The sequence below is a fragment of the Aegilops tauschii genome, chromosome 5 (assembly GCF_002575655.3).
Source record: "Aegilops tauschii subsp. strangulata cultivar AL8/78 chromosome 5, Aet v6.0, whole genome shotgun sequence".
Classification (NCBI taxonomy): domain Eukaryota; kingdom Viridiplantae; phylum Streptophyta; class Magnoliopsida; order Poales; family Poaceae; genus Aegilops; species Aegilops tauschii.
Genome location: NC_053039.3, coordinates 206684931 through 206705949, shown reverse-complemented (window position 1 = coordinate 206705949; position 21019 = coordinate 206684931). Strand labels below are relative to the sequence as shown.

The window sequence follows — 21019 nt, the reverse complement described above, 5'->3', positions numbered from 1 at the left end:
ATCTAAAAGATTACGAGAAACAAAGTTCAATCCCGCATAAAAAATTTGTATGATCATCCAAAGATTTAACCCATGAGTTGGGCAATTCCTCAACATCGTTTTCATCATTTTCCAAGATTGTGCAACATGCTCATGTTCAAGTTGCTTGAAATTCATGATCTGGGTTCTAAGGGAAATAATTTTTGTGGGAGGAAAATACTTAGTGATAAAAGCATCTTTGCACTTATTCCAAGAATCAATACTATTGCGAGGCAAAGAAGAGAACCAAATTTTTGCAGAATCACGCAAAGAAAACAGAAATAATTTCATCTTCACCACATCATTGTCCACACCTTTTTCTTTTGCATATCGCACAATTCCACGAAGGTATTAAGATGGGACGCGACATCCTCATTAGGAGTACCGGAAAATTGATCATTCATAACAAGATTCAGCAAAGCAGTATTAATATCACAAGACTCCGCACTAGTGGCGGGAGGAGCAATCGGAGTGCCAATAAAATAATTGTTGTTGGTATTTGAGAAATCACATAACTTGGTGTTCTATTGAGTCATGATGACCACACAACAAGATTGCACTCAAAAACAGATCCGACAAGAAAATGGCGAACGGAAAAGAGAGGCGAATAAAACGGCAAATTTTTGTGAAGTGGGGGACAGGAAAATGAGAGGCAAATGGCAAATAATGTAAATTGCGAGGACATGAGATTTGTGATTAGGAACCTGGTATATGTTGAAGATCCTCCCCGGCAACGGCACCAGAAATTCCTCTTGATGACTCCCTAGCAGTGGCGCCAGAAAGTTCCTGTCTGCTAGAACTACGTCGGTGTTTCCCCAAAGAGGAAGGGATGATGCAGCACAACAACAGTAGGAATTTCCCTCAGTTATGAAACCAAGGTTATTGAACCAGTAGGAGAACCAAGCAACACACTTTAAACAGCCCTTGCACACAGATAACAAATCCTCGCAACCCGACGTGTTAAAGGGGTTGTCAATCCCTTCCGGAGTACGGCGCCTCAAGATAGGCAAACGGACGTGAGATAAATTTGTAGTAGATTGAAAGATAGATCACAAATAAAATAAATAGAAATAAAACACAAGAAGGTGTTTTTGTATTTTTGGTTTAATGGATCTGAAAATAAATGCAAGAAAAAAGTAGATCAACGGCAAATATATGAGAAGGAAGACCCGGGGGCCGTAGGTTTTACTAGTGGCTTCTCTCGAGAAAAATAGCAAACGGTGGGTAAACAAATTACTGTTGGGCAATTGATAGAACTTTGAATAATTATGATGATATCCAGGCAATGATCATTATATAGGCATCACGTCCAAGATTAGTAGACTGACTCCTGCCTGCATCTACTACTATTACTCCACACATCGACCGCTATCCAGCATGCATCTAGTGTATTAAGTTCATGGAAAAATGGAGTAATGCAATAAGAACGATGACATGATGTAGACACGATCTATCTATGTAGAGATAGACCCCATCGTTTTATCCTTAGTAGCAACGATACATACGTGTTGGTTCCCCATCTGTCACTGGGATCAAGCACCGTAAGATCGAACCCACTACAAAGCAACTCTCCTCATTGCAAGATAAATAGATCAAGTTGGCCAAACAAAACCCAAATATCGGAGAAGAAATACGAGGCTATAAGCAACCATGCATATAAGAGATCAAAGAAACTCAAATAACTTTTATGGATATAAAAAGATAGATCTGATCATAAACTCAAAGTTCATAGGCTCAACAAACACACCGCAAAAAGAGTTACATCATATGGATCTCCAAGAGACCATTGTATTGAGAATCCAGCGAGAGAGAGGAAGACATCTAGCTACTAACTACGGACCCGAAGGTCTACAAAGAACTACTCACGCATCATCGGAGAGGCACCAATGGAGGTGGTGAACCCCATCCGAGATGGTGTCTAGATTGGGTCTGGTGGTTCTGGACTCTGCGGCGGCTGGATGAATATTTCGTCGATGCTTCTAGGGTTTCTAGAATATTGGGGTATTTATAAAGCAAGGAGGCGGTCCCGGGGGCACCGAGGTGGGCACAACCCACCAGGGCGCGCCTGGGCCTCCTGGCGCGCCCTGGTGGGTTGTGCCTCCCTCGGGGCACCCCCAGGCGCAGCTAGGGCCCATTATGTTCCTTCTAGCCCATAAAAATTCTCCGTACAGTTTCGTGGCATTTGGACTCCGTCTAATATTGATTTCCTGCGATGTAAAAAACATGCAGAAAACAGCAACTAGCACTTGGCACTATGTCAGTAGGCTAGTACCAAAAAATGAGATAAAATGACTATAAAATGATTATAAAACATCGAAGATTGATAATATAACAACATGGAACAATCAAAAATTATAGATACGTTGGAGACGTATCAGTGGATACTAGGGATCAAGGCCTAACAAAACCAACTCGATTACATGATCAATCTCATCCAACCCATCACCGTCCAGCAAGCCTACAAAGGAATTACTCACTCCGGCGGTGAGCATCATGAAATTGGTGATGGAGGATGGCTGATGATGACGACGACAGAGGATCCCCCTCTCCAGAGCTCCGAACGGACTCCAGATCTGGCCTCCCAATAAAGAATAGGAGGTGGCAGCGGCTCCGTATCGTAAAACATGATGAAACTTCCTCTTTGATTTTTTCTTGGGAAATAGGAATTTATAGCATCCAGATTAGGGTCAGCAGAGCCTCATGGGGCCCACTACCCACCAGGGCGCGCCAGAGGGGGCAGGCGCGCCCTGGTGCCTAGTGGGTAGCAAGGGGCCCCATCCAGTGGGTCTTTGCTTCAGTATTTTTCTTTTATTCCAAAATAAATCTCCAAAAAGTTTCGTCCAATTCCGAGAACTTTTATTTCTACACAAAAACAACACCATGGTACTTCTGCTGAAAAGAACGTTGGTTTGGGTTAGTTTCATTCAAATCATGCAAATTAGAGTCCAAAATAAGAGCAAAAGTGTTTGGAAAGTAGATACGATGGAGACGTATCAGCAGTCTCATCTAATTGTGTACACATACGTACAACCACGCTGCAAAAAAGACGGCCACATACGTACATACGGGCGTGGTCTCGAACTCGTACAACGATGACGTCCTGTTCATCGGCAGCCAATCGGTTGGGTCAGAACAGAGAAACAACATCATGCTCATCCGGAGACAACTGACTGGGTCGGAATGCGTCCTGTTCAACGGGAGCCAACTAGTTTGGACGGAATAGCCGAAATGGGGTCTGGCATATCGCAGAATGGAGGAAACGGACTTCTGCTTGAATGCCTATGGTCGAAACAGGATCCTATTCACCGGGAGGGGTGCGGCGTACCGCAAAACAGAGGAAACAGACTTCTCTCCAACCGCCTATGGTCGAAACAGAGTCTTGTTGATCGGGAGGGGTGTGGCGTACCGCAAAACGGAGGAAATAGACTTCTCTTTGAGCGTCTATGGTCGAAATGGGGTCCTGTTCATTGGGAGGGGTGTGGCGTACCGCAAAACAGGACTCCACAGGATACTATTCATCCATAGTCTAGTGCCTCGCTCCAGCCTCCACGGGCTACTGTTCATCCATCGTCGACTGCCTCCAACCTCCACCGGCTACTGTTCATCCATCGTCGACTTCCTCCAGCCTCCACCAGCCTCTGTTCATCCACGGGCTACTGTTCATCCAGTCTCCACCGGCTACTGTTCAACCAGCCTCCACGGGGTCCTGTTCATACAGTGGCAACCGCGTACTAACACGGGGTCTGGTTCATCCAGCGACAACTGCCTACACACGGCTGGGGCCCTGTTCATCCAACCCCCATCGGGAACTGTTCATCCACAGCCAACCAACCGGCTGGACTCACAATGTCTCGACTCATTATACATATCGCGCACGCGGCAGCAAGGGGCATTGTCCATCCAGAGGCAACCCAACCGGCTAGCTATGTCTCGCACGGGAGTTCGATCGGCTTCAGTAAGCAGCAGCAGCGATCGGTCTGCTTCAGTTAGCAACGAAGCAGCCGGACAGCTTCAGTTAGCAGCGAAGGGTTCGATCGATCGGCTTTAGTGTGTAGCAGTGCGTTCACTCGGGTTCAATTATAGCAACACAGCTCGCACCACACGCTCGTATGAGAGAGAAATGCGCAAACCACACTGCATCGCTCGGCCCCGACCACCCATTGTAACCGGGAACTCCGCGAAAATTTCCTCGTCCCTCACTTCTACCATGATTTTTTATGTCATGGACGGCCCAAATAATATCATGCAGGTGCGTCCCCGGCCCACCTAGGACGAAAAGTCCATTTTCTGTCATGATTTTTTGTCATAGAAGCAGGAGCCCACCACATCTATGATGATACATGTTTTTGTCACAATTATCGTCATAGAAGTGTCATAATCATGACAATTTTTTTTTCTGTCCGGGCCATAATGTCAAGGATGCGTCTTTTTTTGTAGTGCTACTACTAGAATGTGCCATTTTGAAATTGTATATGGTTTCCTACCTCGTGCACCCATTGATTTGTTGCCTCTTCCATCTTCGGGGAAGCCTAATTTGATGCTAAACAACATGCTGGATTGATCTTAAAAATGCATGAGTTAACTAAGGAAAACATTGAGCGTGTGAATGCTAAATATAAACTTGTTGAAGATAAGGGTAGGAAACATGTTGTCTTTGAACTTGGCGATCTTGTTTGGTTACATTTACGTAAGGATAGCTTTTCTGATTTGCGCAAATCCATGCTAATGCCACGTGTTGATGGTCCTTTTATGGTGTTGTCTTTTCAGGATGCGAAGATAGAAAGCTCTTCTATGCCTCTGCACCCATTGCACACATTGACCGTCATACACAGACGAACTGGTAATGCTGATAGTGGTAGATCAACATCATAATAGCAGCAAGATCACTCGCAAAAAAAGTAGCAAAATAATCAATGATGCTACGACGGTCATGTACATCTGATAGTGATACTGACTCGTAAATCTCGTCCAGATTGACTCTCGTACCCTACTGATCTGATTTCATTTGCTTCACGACGCGGAATAAGTAGGACATATTACTTTTACTGAACGGTGGTGGCCGGTACGATAGCTTAATCCAACGGAATAGATAAATCCCGAACGTTCGATTTTTAAGCATGTCATGCCGAACTCTTTTCATGGCAACTTTAGTAATAAGGTGATGTTGACAAACATGGCAATTTTCTGATAAAAAATTAAAATGGAACAAAGTTGCCATATGTTAACAACTAAAGTTGCCACCTCGCAATAACTAAAGTTGTCATTAAAAAACGTTCGGGGTGACATGCTTAAATTCTGAACGTTCGGGACTTATTGAGGTCCTAATCCAATATTGGACCAGAACATGTCTATCTACACCGGTGGCGGCAGCATGACATCTTTCCAGGGACCCCAGGTGGGCTGGGCTGAAGCACTGTACATATACCTGGCCATACCTCGGGCCGGGCTTCGGGCCGGGCCTAGCCAAGCCCGACGCAAAAAACCCAGGCCCGAGCCCGGCCCGGCCCGGCCGTCGGGCCCGTTTTCTGGGCCCGAGCCCGGCCCGAACACGTAAAAGCCCGTCGGGCTTCAGGCCGGCCCGGCCCGTCCTTCAGGAAAACGTGAAAACGATGGGCCCGGGCCCGGCCCGGCCCGGCCTTTGGGCTCAAAATCTAGGCCCGAGCTCGGCCCGGGAGCGGCGTCGGGCCGGGCCGGGTTGGGCTTTTTCGGGCCGGGCTGCCCATGGCCAGGACTAACTGTACACTTGTGGCCCAAGTGTGCATGTTTTTTTATTTTTATTTTTTGTTTCATTTTCTTTCACTGTTTTGCGTTTAACTATTATACCAATTGAATTTTGTCGATTACAAAACTTGTCACATAAATACAGGGCAACATTCTGGGTCTGCTCAAAAAGTTTCAGGCCATTAGGAACTGAATATTTTTATAAATTGAAAAGGTCGGTTAAATGGCTGCTGGTCCATTGTTTTAATTCCAGTTTAACAAATCAAATAATGTTGGTTTCTACATGACAAACAATTAGTGATTATTTGAAATATTATGAACTATTTTGTTTGCATTTTTGGAGAAGTAAGTATTTGGCTGCAAATTAAATTTGAATTTGACTTGATTTTTATTAAGTGGCAATTTGCATGTAATTATGATGACATGGCCACCATTAGGGGGAGATTACTGTAGCATGATTCTCGGGGTGTCACACATCTCCTCTACTATTCCATTAGGCTTTGCATGATCGACTTGAATGACACAACCTGCCCACCGGTTGCAACACTCTTGAATTAGACTCCACCGGTGATTGAGTGAACCGATTGTGCATTCAGATGATACCGTCACATTGCGATGATAGTGCTTAGTAATATACTTTCAATATGTGTCCATGTTTTTATTACTCCCTGTAATCAGACCGATGCACCCATTCTCACATGCCATGACCAATGCCTTATCTTCCTTAGACGATAGTTGCTTGACCAAGACCCTTTTTTGTTGTTGCAAGGGCAACATTAACTGCTCCATTATCAACTCCATTGCATGCATCATTTGTTAACGTAATTTCGCCTATGCCGACAGATTCATTTATCAAGTTCATAAAGGAGTGTCAAATACATATAAAAATAATATGATTCAGTCACAAGTTCATGAATGGTGCATCATCATTCATAATTCAAAACATTGCATAATATCAACATATAATAAAAAATCAAACCTTTTTCTGCTTAGGATCGAAGTCATCAACATTGTCAACTCGCTGGCCTAGAAGAAGGTGTCCGTCATGGTCGGCGAAGGGGCTGCAATGCTCATGGGCGGAGTTTTGGTGTTGCCGGTCATCGGAGATCTCACAGTCTTCATCTGCTTCTTCGCCCGTGGCACCAGTCGTGGTCGCACGATGACGTCTACCTCCACTCCTCCCAAGCCGGTGGGGACCCGACGGTGGCGCCATGAGTCCAACATGCCGGTGTGTGGCCGCGTGGAAGATGGAGCAAGGGAGGCGACGATTGTTGTTGTAGATCGCAGACCCGTGGTACGACCATAAGCGACAGGGGTGGATGCCTGCCCAGCCGCTACGGCGGCGCGCAGAGATTGCTAGAGGCATGGAGATAAAGAGGCCACGACGTGGAGTTGAAGGGGTTGTTTCTTTCCTGCCAATGTAAATTGGGCTATTGGGAAAGATCTCCTCTCTGTATAGGGGGAAAATGTGGTGTTGTTTTTATGACCACCTAATTTTCTCGAGATATAGGGAAGCTGCTAGAGTGTGTTTTGTGCCAACTTCTGTTATAACACTTTTTTAAGGGGAAAGAGAAGCTGTTGGAGATGCTTTTAATTACTACATACACTAGTGGTCATAGTATCATATTTTCATTTTATTTATTCATTTGTAGAATCCCAATAAAGTGGTGGATACGATGCTTGTTTTGTTTGGAACTGTAGCAGAACATGACACTAGAATCTTCTCTCACATATTCTCCTTCTAAGTTTATGCGTGGTTTGAGTCTGTCGATTGTATGAGTCTTGCGCATGGGCCAGCACAGCTGGTGGTGGTGTGATTCACACGAGTCTGAGATTATATATGTAGGGCCAACCGATACACGACACTTGTTAATTGTAATGCCACACACATATCTCCTTGTAAGGTATACACCTATCGTACTTGCATTGAGAGAGATCCAAAGTTCGAGTTAATTTTTTTTAGGGATAGTTCGAGTTAAATAAATTGTAGAAATGTATCATGTTAAAAAAAATTGTAAGCCATATTAAGCCTTTTTAAAGGAGTTTGATGGCAATATGACAATTGGGCTTGTTGCTAGTCAGATTGGAGGAAAACCCAAAGCAGGCAGGGCAGGCAGCGACCAGCCCAAGCCTCCAGCATCGTCCTCCTCGGCTAATCCGCCCCGCCTCCGATACTCCCAAGGCGGCAGCAGCAGCGGCAGCAACAACAACAGCAAGGGAGCCAAGGCCAACTATCTCAAAGCCTCACTACTCTCTTTCCCTCCTCCTGCCCCTCCCGTCCCCGCAATGGCCGGTCTCCTCCACCTCCACTCCACGCTGCTGCCCTCGGCCTCCCTGCTCCGCCAACGCGGCGGCGCGCAGGCCGTGCCACGGCGCCGGCGCGCGTGCCGGGTGGAGGCCAAGATCCGGGAGATCTTCATGCCGGCCCTCAGTTCCACCATGACGGAGGGCAAGATCGTCGCCTGGAACGCCGCCGAGGGGGACCGCCTCGCCAAGGGCGACCCTGTTGTTGTTGTGGAGTCCGATAAGGCCGACATGGACGTCGAGACCTTCCACGACGGGTTCCTCGCCGCCGTACTCGTCCCCGCGGGAGAGTCCGCGCCCGTCGGCTCCGCCATCGCGCTCCTCGCCGAGTCCGAGGAGGAGATCCCGCTCGCCCGGTCCCAGGCTGCCAGCTTCTCCTCCGCCGCCGCCTCGCCGCCGGCTCCTCAGGAAACCGTCGCTCAAGAAGCGTCCCCTGCTCCGCCGCCGCCTCCTCCTCCGGCGCCCGTAGCAGTCTCCGTGCCAGCACCGCCCTCACCGGCCACACAGGGCGGGGCGCGCGTGGTTGCCTCGCCTTACGCGAAGAAGCTCGCAAAGGAGCTCAGCGTTGATCTATTCGCAGTCACTGGCTCTGGCCCAGGGGGGAGAGTTGTGGCAAAGGACGTAGAGGCTGCGGCAGCTGCCCCCAAGAAAGCGGCGCCAGTGGCAGCTGCTCGACCAGATGTTCCATTGGGATCCACTGTGCCATTCACCACAATGCAGGGCGCTGTGAGCAAGAACATGGTGGAGAGCCTTGCTGTGCCGGCGTTCAGGGTCGGGTACACCATCACAACCGATGCTCTCGATGCGCTCTACAAGAAAGTAAGCGCTTAGTGCTCTGTTCAGTACTTACCACCCTTATGTTAGCTGTATGCTGTGAGATAGCTGGATAATTGAGTGAATCTTTTGCAGATTAAGGCAAAGGGGGTGACAATGACAGCGCTGCTGGCGAAGGCTACAGCGATGGCGCTGGTGCAGCATCCTGTGGTGAACTCCAGCTGCAGAGATGGGCAGAGCTTTACTTACAACAGTAGCATCAACATTGCTGTCGCAGTGGCCATCGATGGTGGATTGATAACCCCCGTGCTCCAGGATGCTGATAAGGTTGAATGCTTTGTGTATTTGTTGATTGTTCTGAAGGTTGATGTTTAAACTGATGCTTTTGTCGGAGTTAATCGAGAACTGTTGGTTTGTGCAGCTTGATATTTATTCACTGTCAAGGAAATGGAAGGAGCTGGTTGATAAGGCTCGTGCAAAGCAGCTACAGCCCCAGGAGTACAACTCTGGTACTTTGTTTGCTTCACACGAACTTGAATGTCTAATGCATTGTATATGCATCTCTGTACACTGATTCAGATTGGTATAGCCTTATAGGGAATTAACTGTTGTTTGTTACTCCCTCCGTCCCATAATGTAAGACGTTTTTTGACACTCAGTGGGGCCTGAAGACGTGCGCCCAGTAGATATTGCTTTAACCAGTTCCACCATTTTTCTTATGATATTGAAATTCACTTCAGTAATAAATAATGTTTATGGCTAGCAAACCTCCAGATCACAGTGTGTATAAGTTTCCTTGGATGAACATGTAATTAATTTCAGGTTGAGAGCAGACCAGAAAAGAACTGAAGTAATTTATATTTTCTTTGTTCTGTTGAAACGTTTTTATATTTTCTTAACTCATATTTGTGTAATTTAAAATGCTTGAGCTATTGTATGGCTGGTTTACAACTCTCTCACACACACATTGATTGAGAGGTTCATCTGAAAAACATTGCCAGCACTGTTATGTCTCTTATCGGACTGTGGCTGAAAAACAAGAGCTGCCTGAATAGTTGTATTGTTTAATTTGGAAGAAATAGCTATATGAATGTGCTTTACAGAATTTATCGTCTATTAAGAAAGAAATAGGAGGCAAGGTGAGGCACCATGTTATATGTGCCAAACTATACTAATATTATGCTATGATCTATCCACTGAGCTTCTGAGTCTTCTCTCCTTGGTATATGCTTGTATAGAGTTTCTTTTAAAAAATATAATGTGCTTCATGCCAATGATAGTATTTAGTTTGCATGTACAGGGTTCGTTTGGGTGTTGTTTATGTCAAAAAAGATGACATTTGCTACAGAAACCAGAGCTTGCTAACTAATTTGGCATTTGTTCGGTTGTTCTTATGCTTTCAAAACATAAGATTCAGTTCAAATCCAGCTGTAGATTGTGGACTGCATGTTTTTTTTTGCACTGAAGAGATCTGACTGAATTTCTAAAATTCACACGACAAAGCACTGGAATTATTTTTAATCGCATTTTGCTGTGCTACTTGTACTGTGTTAAAATCATATGGTACTTCATGGCTGAAGTATCTTGGCCAAAAATTGAGCAGTCACATATAAACTTACCGAAGCTACAAAGTTGCCTATGACCATCTCCTTTACTTTGGTAGTGCTTTAGATGTTGGGCACAAGAAACTGGTAGGATCCAACTGTACGTGTATGCTCATGTATGCTAATAACCATCAGTGTTCAATCTGCAGGTACCTTTACTCTTTCAAACCTCGGTATGTTTGGAGTTGATAGATTCGATGCGATCTTGCCACCTGGAACTGTAAGATGAACTCTTCATGTTTCCACTTCTGTTTTCATTTAATGCACGACACCCCTTTGGTAATAAGGTTTTGTCTCAAAACAGGGAGCAATCATGGCTGTTGGCTCATCACAACCGACAGTTGTTGGTACAAAAGATGGTAGAATTGGGATCAAGAGCCAAATGCAGGTAAAAATTAATTGTAGTTTTGGCACTTTTGCTTTCGCACCAACCAATTTGAAGTTAATGATTTTGTGCTTATCTGACCTGACCAATAAATCTAGGTCAATGTTACTGCTGATCATCGGGTTATTTATGGATCTGATCTTGCTGCTTTTCTGCAAACTCTGTCCAAGATAATTGAGGATCCCAAGGACCTTACATTCTAGACGCACCAAGTGATTCTTTTTCCCTGATGCGATCACATAGGATGCTTGTCAGTAGATGTGTAGCATGTTGGTGGTGTGAATTAGTTACTTAAGTTGCCAGCTTTGTTGGTATCAGGTAACCTTGTTACCGTCTCCCCATTGGTTTGTTTCTCAATAATCCTTTTACCTTCTGTTCAGATAGGTGTCAGGCATGAGTATTTACCTGAGTGTTTATTAATTGTTGATTACGTTGAGCTCGATGTACAAGTACAACGGATCATGTCACTGCCACCCTTGAATACAAAGAAATGGAATGAACTTTTATCATCAATGTGGTTAAATTTTATTATTGGATCCACACTGATTTCTGAATTATTTGATCTGTATGTTCCCAAATCTGAGCATATCAATCTCAACAAAAGATGTGACACGGGAGACAAGAAATAGCGAGCTTGGTCGGGTTGTTGCACTTGCAAGGGTGCCAAGGCGAAATTGCTTAAGAAGAATCAGAAGATGAGTGAAATGTGACACCATATCTGATATGTTTGAATGGTTGTTTTACAAGTGAAGGCTCATGAGTTCTCCCAACCACTCTCATCACACCATAGTCGGGCTATCTGATATTTTGTCTTGTTGTACGTTCCTGGGGCAGCATATATAGTACATTACTTAATTTGCTGGGAAAGCATTCCAGCCTCAGCTCAGCTGTACTGCCACTCATCTCTACTTAAAGGGTTCTATTAGGTGGCTAGTCTTGTCTCTTGCTTGATGGCCTTGCCATTTTGTAGTGGAAGCAAAGCAAGACAGCTGCTTTGATCGACCGCCTTCATAATCCCCTCAAGGAGCTTATTCTTGCTTCCATTTCCATAGCCTGGTGGGAAGCCATTGCCTGCAAAAGCTGTTGCTTCTATTTCTATAGCCTGGTGGGAAGCCATTGCCTGCAAATCTGCGGCATGGCTGCCGCCTCATCTGGCCGTGCAGAGGTCGACACCTCTCGCGCGTTCCGGTCTGTCAAGGAGGCGGTCGCTGTGTTCGGTGAGCGCATTCTCGCAACGGAAGCACAGTTCAGGCCGGGTGCACATGCCAACCATCGTGTTGTTAGGGAGAGGAGTTCTTGGCGAGACTCTGTCGCCATTGCTTCCTCAAAAGAGAAGCTTGAGGGGAGTTCTGACCTCATCAGGGGAAGCCACTCCACCAGTCCAAACGCCATCGCCGTTGCCATTGCCAAGCACGAGGGAAATAGCAGTGAGCCTGCTAGAATTGTAATGCCAGTGTCTAATGCCCAGCCAATGTGCCTGGTCCCGTTGTCTCCACGGTTCCAGGCATCATCGTCCCCGTCTCTAGCCCGTGGCGACGGCTACGACAAGCAGGACGGGAAGGAAGCCAATCTCATGATCATGAGCTCCATCAAGAAGGTGGAGGAAGAGGCGGCCAAGACAAGGCTGGAGGCGGTGCAGGTCAAGAGGAGGCTGGCCGACCTGGAGCTAGCCATGGCGAACCTCAAAGCGAAGCTCCACCGTGCCCTCTCGAGGCTGGCATACATGGAGGCTGACAAGGCGGCGGCCGCAAGGGCCAACATCCAGCAGAGGGATATCAACACGTCGGCGCTGACGGTCTGGGCCGAGGCCAAGACCGAGCGGCACCCATTGCGACACCTGCTGAGCCTCGACGATGCCGACGAGGAGGTGAAGCATGGCCAGGAAAGGGAGATGACGACGACAACGACGAAGAGGAAGATGCAGAAGCAGAAGCCAATCATGCCCCTTGTTGTTCCGCTCATCAGTGAGGTGCTTTTCTCCAAGAAGAAGAGGATGAACGACAAGGAGAGCTTGTACCTGAAGGAGCTCTACAGCTTGCTAAGGCTGTCTTGATCGGTGGTCTCCATGCTGATTAAACTTGTGCTGATGTGTATGATTGTTTGATCTTGCACACATACCTAACTAATTTGAAAATCTTTTCTCAGGTTCTGTGTTTAACTATGTTATTAATTGTGTGAATGAATGGATTAGGGGGAATGATCAAATGTTTGCAGCTTGTAAATTATAATTATTACGTATAAAGGTGGCTAGCATTCTTTATAATTATAATTATAATTATCTTATGGTCAATCGATGAAGAAGTCAGAGATTTTGTCCTCTTTGTCAGAGTTATTTATCCAAAATCACCACACTTGGGTTAGGGTAACAACTTGATGCCATATTTGTGTCAGGGCACAAAAACCCACGAAATTGCGCCTAATCTATAACGCAAAGCACTGGTACTCAGATTTGGTTGAGAAAACAGCAAAACTGACATGATGGGCCCGCCTGTCAGGCTGATGTGTCGAAGACCAAAAACTTTGACCAACTGATGTGGCAAATGAGTCGTGTGCCCCACCTGTCAATGACTACACTGTCATCTTCTTCGCATCTCTGCTAGGGGGCATTCCATCGAGCAGGTTCTAGGCGGCCGGATTACGTCTGCGGCGTTGTGCCTCTGGTGGAGGCCGCTGTGGAGAGGAGGCGCTCGGAGCTGCCCGGCCGGAGAGCCGCGGAGCCGTCGCGTCGACAACGCAGCCGGCCGCCATGCCTAGCACGAGGAGCCGCGGAGCCGTCGCGTCGACAACCCAGCCGGCCGCCATGACTAGCGCGAGGAGCCGCAGAGCACAAACCACACAGCGAGCCAGCCGCCATGGCCAGCGCGAGGAGCCGCAGAGCTCGTGTCACACAGCGCATCCAGCCGCCATGGCCAGCGCGAGGAGCCACGCCACCAACGCGCCCACTGCAGGCTGGCGGAGGTGTGGCAGCGAGGAGCAGGCACGCGCACGCACACATCAAGCTGTCACGGTCGTCGACATCCCGCCGTGCCGAGCTCGCCTGCCCGTGCGCCTCCAGCCCGGCTCTCGGCGATGGGCGCCGCACCTCCTCCTGCCAAGCAACTATGGCGGTGCATCCCGGGTGCGCGCATACGAGCTCTACGGCGCACACGGCGGCGCTCCAGGGAGTGACGGCATGGTGGAATCCCATGCGGTCCGTGAGCATCGACGGTGGCGGCGGCTGCGACGAGCAGCCGAAGTCTTCGGGCACCGCCCGCAACCTGCTTGTTGAAATGCCAATGGGAGAAAAGAGGAAGAAATAAAAAGAAAAAGGTGAAATGAAAAAAACACTTGAGTCATTGACAAACGGGACACTCTTCCAACTCAGCATATTGTCCATATAGGCACGTCAAATCAGCCTGACAGGCGGGCCCTATTGGTCAGTTTCGCTGTTTTCTCGACCAAATCCGAGCATCAGTGCTCCGCGTTATAGATTAGGCACAATTTCGGTGGTTTTTGTGCCCTGACACAAATCTGGTATCAAGTTGTTACCTTAGCCACAAGTGTGGTGGTTTTGGATAAATAACTCTCTTTTTAAAAAAAAAAAAATGCACAAATAAAGAGAGCACTTTGTACTACTTTTTGGACTATATATCTTTTGTAGGCTCGCACTTCATCCCACAATATACTATATGCTACTAATTTCTCAAACTAAATACATTATGCACGTGAGGTTAATCGATCCCATATATTTCATGCAATTCACCATGCTACTATTATAGGGTACTTTCAGTTACCATGGATTGAACATTTCCATCCGCCTTGCCGACGCGCGCCACAAAAGAACGAACAACGAAGATAGATCAAAACTTTTGCCGGTTTACAATTAACAGCCAAGAATCAATGCAATTGCGAAGATCGATCGCATCATTTTCGGAGTGCAGTGTTCATCACGGTCTTTTGATTAACCAGAGGTCTTGGAGGTCTGGTGCTGAGGGTCGATTGATTGATGGGGCAGCCCGATCAGGCAAGGCCGCCGGGAAGCGCGTGCGTGTGGGTGGTTGCGGTGCTCCTCCTCCTCGCCGTGTTCGCCGGAGGCGGGTGCCTGGTGCTCTACGTGACGCTGCCGCCGGCCGAGGTGCCGCAATGGCTTCCCATTGCCGGACTCGCACTCGTCGCGCTCCCTTGGGCGTTCTGGATCGCCACGTGCGCCTACAGTTGCTGCTGCTCGCGTTCGTCGCCTCCGGCTCAGGCGGCGGGGGCCGTGGAGCGGCAGCCTTTGAGGTCGGCCGCGGTAGTACCGCTGCCGAGCAGCACGAACATCAAGAGCGCGCTTAGCAAGAAGCACAGGCGATCTCCGGCGGCGTCAACCAACAACGCGTGGCGGGTGCACTTCGGGGAGTCCATCGTTCTCGGAGACGAGGAGAAGGACGATACCTCGTCGGTGAATTCGCACGAGAGCGAGGCGCCGCTGGCCTACTCCGAGCATCCTTCCTGATTTAGATATGTACTACATGATGTACAGGTAATAGATTACTCCTTCCATTCCAAAATACAGGTAATACAAATTGGACCGCGAATAGTTTTTTTAGATTCACATGACATTTTCTTCAAAACAACATGACAGTTTCTTTTCAGAGGAAGACCTTTTTCCTATATAAGTATGATTCATTGTACGACAATATGAGTGAGCAGGGAGAGAGACATGCTTCTCACCATTGACCTCTCCCTTGCAATTGCTCAGCAACCTTTTCTTTCTCTTGCACATTTTTTCGAGCGACGACGCATTGTGGTCTGGGTTCGGATAAGAGGTTTGTCATTGTGGTTTCCAATGCTTAGAGTATCTACAATTGGAGCCCTCATACTCTCCCCAAACATCCGAACGAAGAACCCAACCACTGTCCGGACAGGAGAGAAGGAAAAAAAGTCGCCCAACCGGACCATCCACTTTGTATGGGCGTGTTCGGGCAGTACACAAATTACTATACCCAACCCATGTATGAAGAAGATACAGAGATGTCTGGGCAGTGCGTCACATAGGATGTGGCCCACCGCGGACCACCTTTTCTTGTTCTTTATTCTTTCTTTTCTCCCCCCCTCTCTTCATCCCCACCAATCACATGCATGTGACGCACAAATTGGGATGGGTGGTTGTTTTGCAAGGAATGTAGAGGGTCAAAGCGGACATCCTATCGGATGCGTTCACAACAATTTGAGGGGCCAGATTTGTGCATCATGGTTGTAGATGCTCTTACCGAGCTTAGAGAGGAGGCCGATCTGAGAACAGGGGTGAGAGAGAGAATGCACTAAATGAATATCCAAGGGCCCAGGCAGTCGCTGCGATTCGAGACGACAATCTGTTAAAACGGTTGAGATGGTAGAGAACAAGTATATTAACGAACTAGAGAAAAATGCAGGGTATTCTCTCTCTCCTCTTTGGTAGTCAAATCCAGCAGATCTCGGGTAGGGGTCCGGAACAGGTAGCCTTGGTACCATAGTAACATAGGCATGTATTTTACCTAAGTTCGGGCTCTCTCAAAGAGATAATACCCTATGTCCTGCTTTGATTGTATTAATTTCGAGGCAGTACAAGTTACATGTTGATCACCACGAGATCGTGTGTGTATGAGGTGTCATCTACAAGCCTCACCCCTCAGTTTATATAGATGTCGAGGGTGTCTAGGGTTTGCATATATATATATATATATATATATATATATATATATATATATATATATATATATATATATATATATATATATATATATATATATATATATATATATATATATATCGGTTGCATCTAGGGTAATCGTGGTGTAGACGACCTCTAAGTCTTGGAGTATGTGCCAAGTCTTCGGAAGTTTCCATCTTGGCGCTCCTAGGCTCGATGAGTTTGGCCCACGGGTAAACTCATAGGCATTGGGTGAATTTAACATGGATAAATAAATACATTCAATCAAATAGCAACTATCATAATTAAAGTATTTGTAATCCAAAATAGTGGGCACATCAGTAGTTAAAGTTTTTACCTCTCCAAATCCACTTCTATAAAAAAATTCAATAAGATTTTCACCCTCTGAATTATGAGGACGCTTTCTAGCTAAAGTTGACTCTTCTCCAGTCCTCTTATCATCAATTTTAACATTACTAAACAAAGAATCAATAGAATAAACACCAATCTTTTTAACATCTTCATCATTACTATGAAAGAAACCGGGCGAAAATGCTCTTTCTCAAAATTCTCTTTTAGCACTAAGCATAGTGGCTCTTTCCTTCCTTTCATATATGGAAACATATAAAGCTTTAATTGATTCATTAATATCAACCTTGGCTGGAAAAAAAATTATCTTGAGATTTTTCCACATCATGTGTAATTTTATCGATGCTCCGGTTTACTCAATTTTTCTTCTATCGTAGTGTTGAAAACTTTTTGAGCATTGATAAATTCTTTAATATTACTTTAAGATAAGATGGCATCCTATTATTATTAATAGAAGAATTACCATAGGAATTGCCATAATTATTAGAGGAATTTCCAGGAAAAGGCCAAGGATTAAAATTACCTCTTATTAAAATTGACCTTTATTATTAATATAAGCATTGTTATTAAAATTGTTTCGTGAGAGAAAATTCAGGTCTACGGGATCACTATTTTTCTCAATCAAAGTAGACAAAGGCACATCATTAATATCAATAGGAGCATTTTTACTAGCAACCAATTTAATAAGAGCATCAACTTTCTCACTCAAAGTACTAATTTCTTCAATACAATTGACCTTTTTATTAGTAGGAGGTCTTTCAGTATGCCATTGTGAATAATTAGCCATAATATTATCAAGCAAATACTGGCTTCACCCAAAGTAATTTCCATAAAGGTACCACCCACAGCGGAATCTAAAAGATTTCTAGAAATAAAATTCAATCATGCATAAAAAATTTGTATGATCATCCACAAATTTAAACCATGAGTAGGACAATTTCTTAACATCAACTTCATCCTTTCCCAAGATTGGGCAACATGTTCATGCTCCAGTTGCTTAAAATTCATGGTTCGATTTCTAAGGGAAATAATTTTCGCGGGAGGAAAATACTTAGTGATAAAATCATCTTTGCACTTGTCCCAAGAATCAATACTATTTTGTGGAAAGATGAAAACCAAATTTTTGTACGACCTCGCAAAGAAAAGGGAAACAATTTAATTTCACAATATCATTGTCTACATCTTTTTTCTTTTGCATATCACACAATTCTACGAAAGTGTTTAGATGGGACACGGCATCCTCATTAGGATTACCGGAAAATTGCTCTTTCATAACAAGATTCAACAAAGCGACATTAATATCATAAGACCCCGCACTAGCGGCGGGAGGAGCAATCGGAGAAGTAATAAAATCATTATTATTAGTATTGGAAAGTCACACGATTTGGTATTTTCTTAAGACATCGTGACTATGCAAACAAGGACACAAGCAAACAAAAGATCAAACAAGAAAAGGCAAACAAAAAATAATTTTGTATTTTTGCAAAAACTTTTTAGAAGTGGGGGAGATGAAAACGAGAGGCAAACGGCAAACAAAGTAAATTGCAAGGATATGAGAGTTTATGCATAGGTACTTGATAGATGTTGACAATGTCTCCCCGGCAATGGCACCAGAAATTCTTCCCGATTGCTTGTATCTGCGCTGGTAATTCCCCGAAGAGGAGGGGATGATGCAACATAGTGTTGGGGATCGTAGCAGAAATTAAAATTTTCTACGCATCACCAAGATCAATCTATGGAGTTTACTAGCAACGAGAGGGGAGGAGTGCATCTACATACCCTTGTAGATTGCGAGCGGAAGCGTTCAAGAGAACGGGGTTGATGGAGTCGTACTCGTCGTGATCCAAATCACCGATGATCCAAGCGCCGAACGGACGGCACCTCCGCGTTCAACACACGTACGGAGCGGTGACGTCTCCCACGCCTTGATCCAGCAAGGAGGAGGGAGAGGTTGAGGAAGAAGGCTCCAACAGCAGCACGACGGCGTGGTGGTGGTGGAGTGACAGTTCTTCGGCAGGGCTTCGCCAAGCACACGCGGAGGAGGAGAGGTGTTGGGGAGGGGAGGGGCTGCGCCTTGGGAAAGGTATGGCTGCCCTCCCACCCCTCCACTATATATAGGGGCAAGGGAGAGGGGGGCCGGCCCCCTCAGATCCCATCTGGTGGGAGGGGCGGCGGCCAGGGGGAGGTGGCTTGCCCCCCAAGCAAGGGGGGGCGCCCCCGTTTAGGGTTTCCCCCAAACCCTAGGCGCATGGGCCCTAGGGGGGTTGGCGCCCAGCCCACTAAGGGCTGGTTCCCTTCCACCTACAGACCATAAGGCCCTCCGGGGCAGGTGGACCCTCCCGATGGACCCCCGGAACCCCTCCAGTGGTCCCGGTACAATACCGGTATACCCCCGAATATTTTCGGTGACCGTATGGTGACTTCCCATATATAAATCTTTACCTCCGGACCATTCCAGAACTCGTCGTGATGTCCGGGATCTCATCCGGGACTCCGAACAACATTCGGTAATCACATACAAACCTTCCTTATAACCCTAGCGTCATCGAACCTTAAGTGTGTAGACCCTACGGGTTTGGGAATCATGCAGACATGACCGAGACACCTCTCTAGCCAATAACCAACAGCGGGATCTGGATACCCATGTTGTCTCCCACATGTTCGACGATGATCTCATCGGATGAACCACGATGTCGAGGATTCAAGCAATCCCGTATACAATTCCCTTTGTCAATCGGTACATTACTTGCCCGAGATTCGATCATCGGTATCCCAATACCTCGTTCAATCTCGTTACCGGCAAGTCACTTTACTCGTTCTGTAATGCATGATCCCGTGACTAACTACTTAGTCACATTGAGCTCATTATGATGATGCAATACCGAGTGGGCCCAGAGATACCTCTCCGTCATACGGAGTGACAAATCCCAGTCTCGATCCGAGCCAACCCAACAGACACTTTCGGAGATACCTATAGTGCACCTTTATAGCCACCCAGTTACGTTGTGACGTTTGGTACACCCAAAGCATTCCTACGGTATCCGGGAGTTGCACGATCTCATGGTCTAAGTAAATGATACTTGACATTAGAAAAGCTTTAGCAAACGAAGTACACGATCTAGTGCTATGCTTAGGATTAGGTCTTGTCCATCACATCATTCTCCTAATGATGTGATCCCGTTATCAATGACATCCAATGTCCATGGTCAGGAAACCGTAACCATCTATTGATCAACGAGCTAGTCAACTAGAGGCTCACTAGGGACATGTTATGGTCTATGTATTCACATATGTATTACGATTTCCGGATAACACAATTAAAGCATGAACAATAGACAATTATCATGAACAAGGAAATATAATAATAACCATTTTATTATTGCCTCTAGGGCATATTTCCAACAGTCTCCCACTTGCACTAGAGTCAATAATCTAGTTACATTGTGATGAATCGTACACCCATAGAGTTCCGGTGTTGATCATGTTTTGCTCGTGGAAGAGGTTTAGTCAACGGATCTGCGACATTCAAATCCGTATGCACTTTACAAATATTTATGTCTCCATTTTGAACATTTCCACGAATGGAGTTGAAGCGACGCTTGATGTGCCTGGTCTTCTTGTGAAACCTGGCCTCCTTGGCAAGGGCAATAGCTCCAGTGTTGTCACAGAAGAGAGTCATCGGCCCCGATGCATTGGGAATAACTCCTAGGTCGGCAATGAACTCCTTCATCCAGATTGATTCATGTGCTGCCTCCGAGGCTGCCATGCACTCCGCTTCACATGTAGATCCCGCCACGACGCTTTGCTTGCAACTGCACCAGCTGACTGCCCCACCATTCAAAATATACACGTATCCGGTTTGTGACTTAGAGTCATCCAGATCTGTGTCGAAGCTAGCATCGACTTAACCCTTTACGACGAGCTCTTCGTCACCTCCATAAACGAGAAACATATCCTTAGTCCTTTTTAGGTACTTCAGGATGTTCTTGACCGCAATCCAGTGTTCCATGCCGGGATTACTTTGGTACCTTCCTACCAAACTTACGGCAAGGTTTACATCAGGTCTGGTACACAACATGGCATACATAATAGACCCTATGGCCGAGGCATAGGGGACGACACTCATCTTTTCTCTATCTTCTGCCGTGGTCGGGCATTGAGCCGTGCTCAATCTCACACCTTGCAATACAGGCA

The 21019-nt window shown here is 46.2% G+C and overlaps 3 protein-coding genes across 3 annotated transcripts; all 3 read left to right on the top strand.

The window, feature by feature from the left end:
• The first annotated feature begins 7779 nt into the window (after positions 1-7779).
• LOC109750610 (dihydrolipoyllysine-residue acetyltransferase component 5 of pyruvate dehydrogenase complex, chloroplastic) lies at positions 7780-11319 on the top strand. The gene is made up of 6 exons (XM_020309570.3): positions 7780-8862; positions 8953-9144; positions 9239-9326; positions 10571-10641; positions 10726-10809; positions 10905-11319. The coding sequence occupies exons 1-6, from the start codon at positions 7795-7797 to the stop codon at positions 11007-11009; spliced, it is 1608 nt and encodes a 535-aa protein (XP_020165159.2). The 5' UTR covers positions 7780-7794; the 3' UTR covers positions 11010-11319.
• A 379-nt stretch (positions 11320-11698) lies between these two features.
• On the top strand, positions 11699-13084 carry LOC109750611 (uncharacterized). Its single transcript, XM_020309571.4, has one exon. The coding sequence runs from the start codon at positions 11942-11944 to the stop codon at positions 12857-12859; it is 918 nt and encodes a 305-aa protein (XP_020165160.1). The 5' UTR covers positions 11699-11941; the 3' UTR covers positions 12860-13084.
• A 1707-nt stretch (positions 13085-14791) lies between these two features.
• LOC109750625 (uncharacterized) lies at positions 14792-15280 on the top strand. The gene has a single exon (XM_020309588.1). The coding sequence runs from the start codon at positions 14792-14794 to the stop codon at positions 15278-15280; it is 489 nt and encodes a 162-aa protein (XP_020165177.1).
• The last annotated feature ends 5739 nt before the right edge of the window (positions 15281-21019 follow it).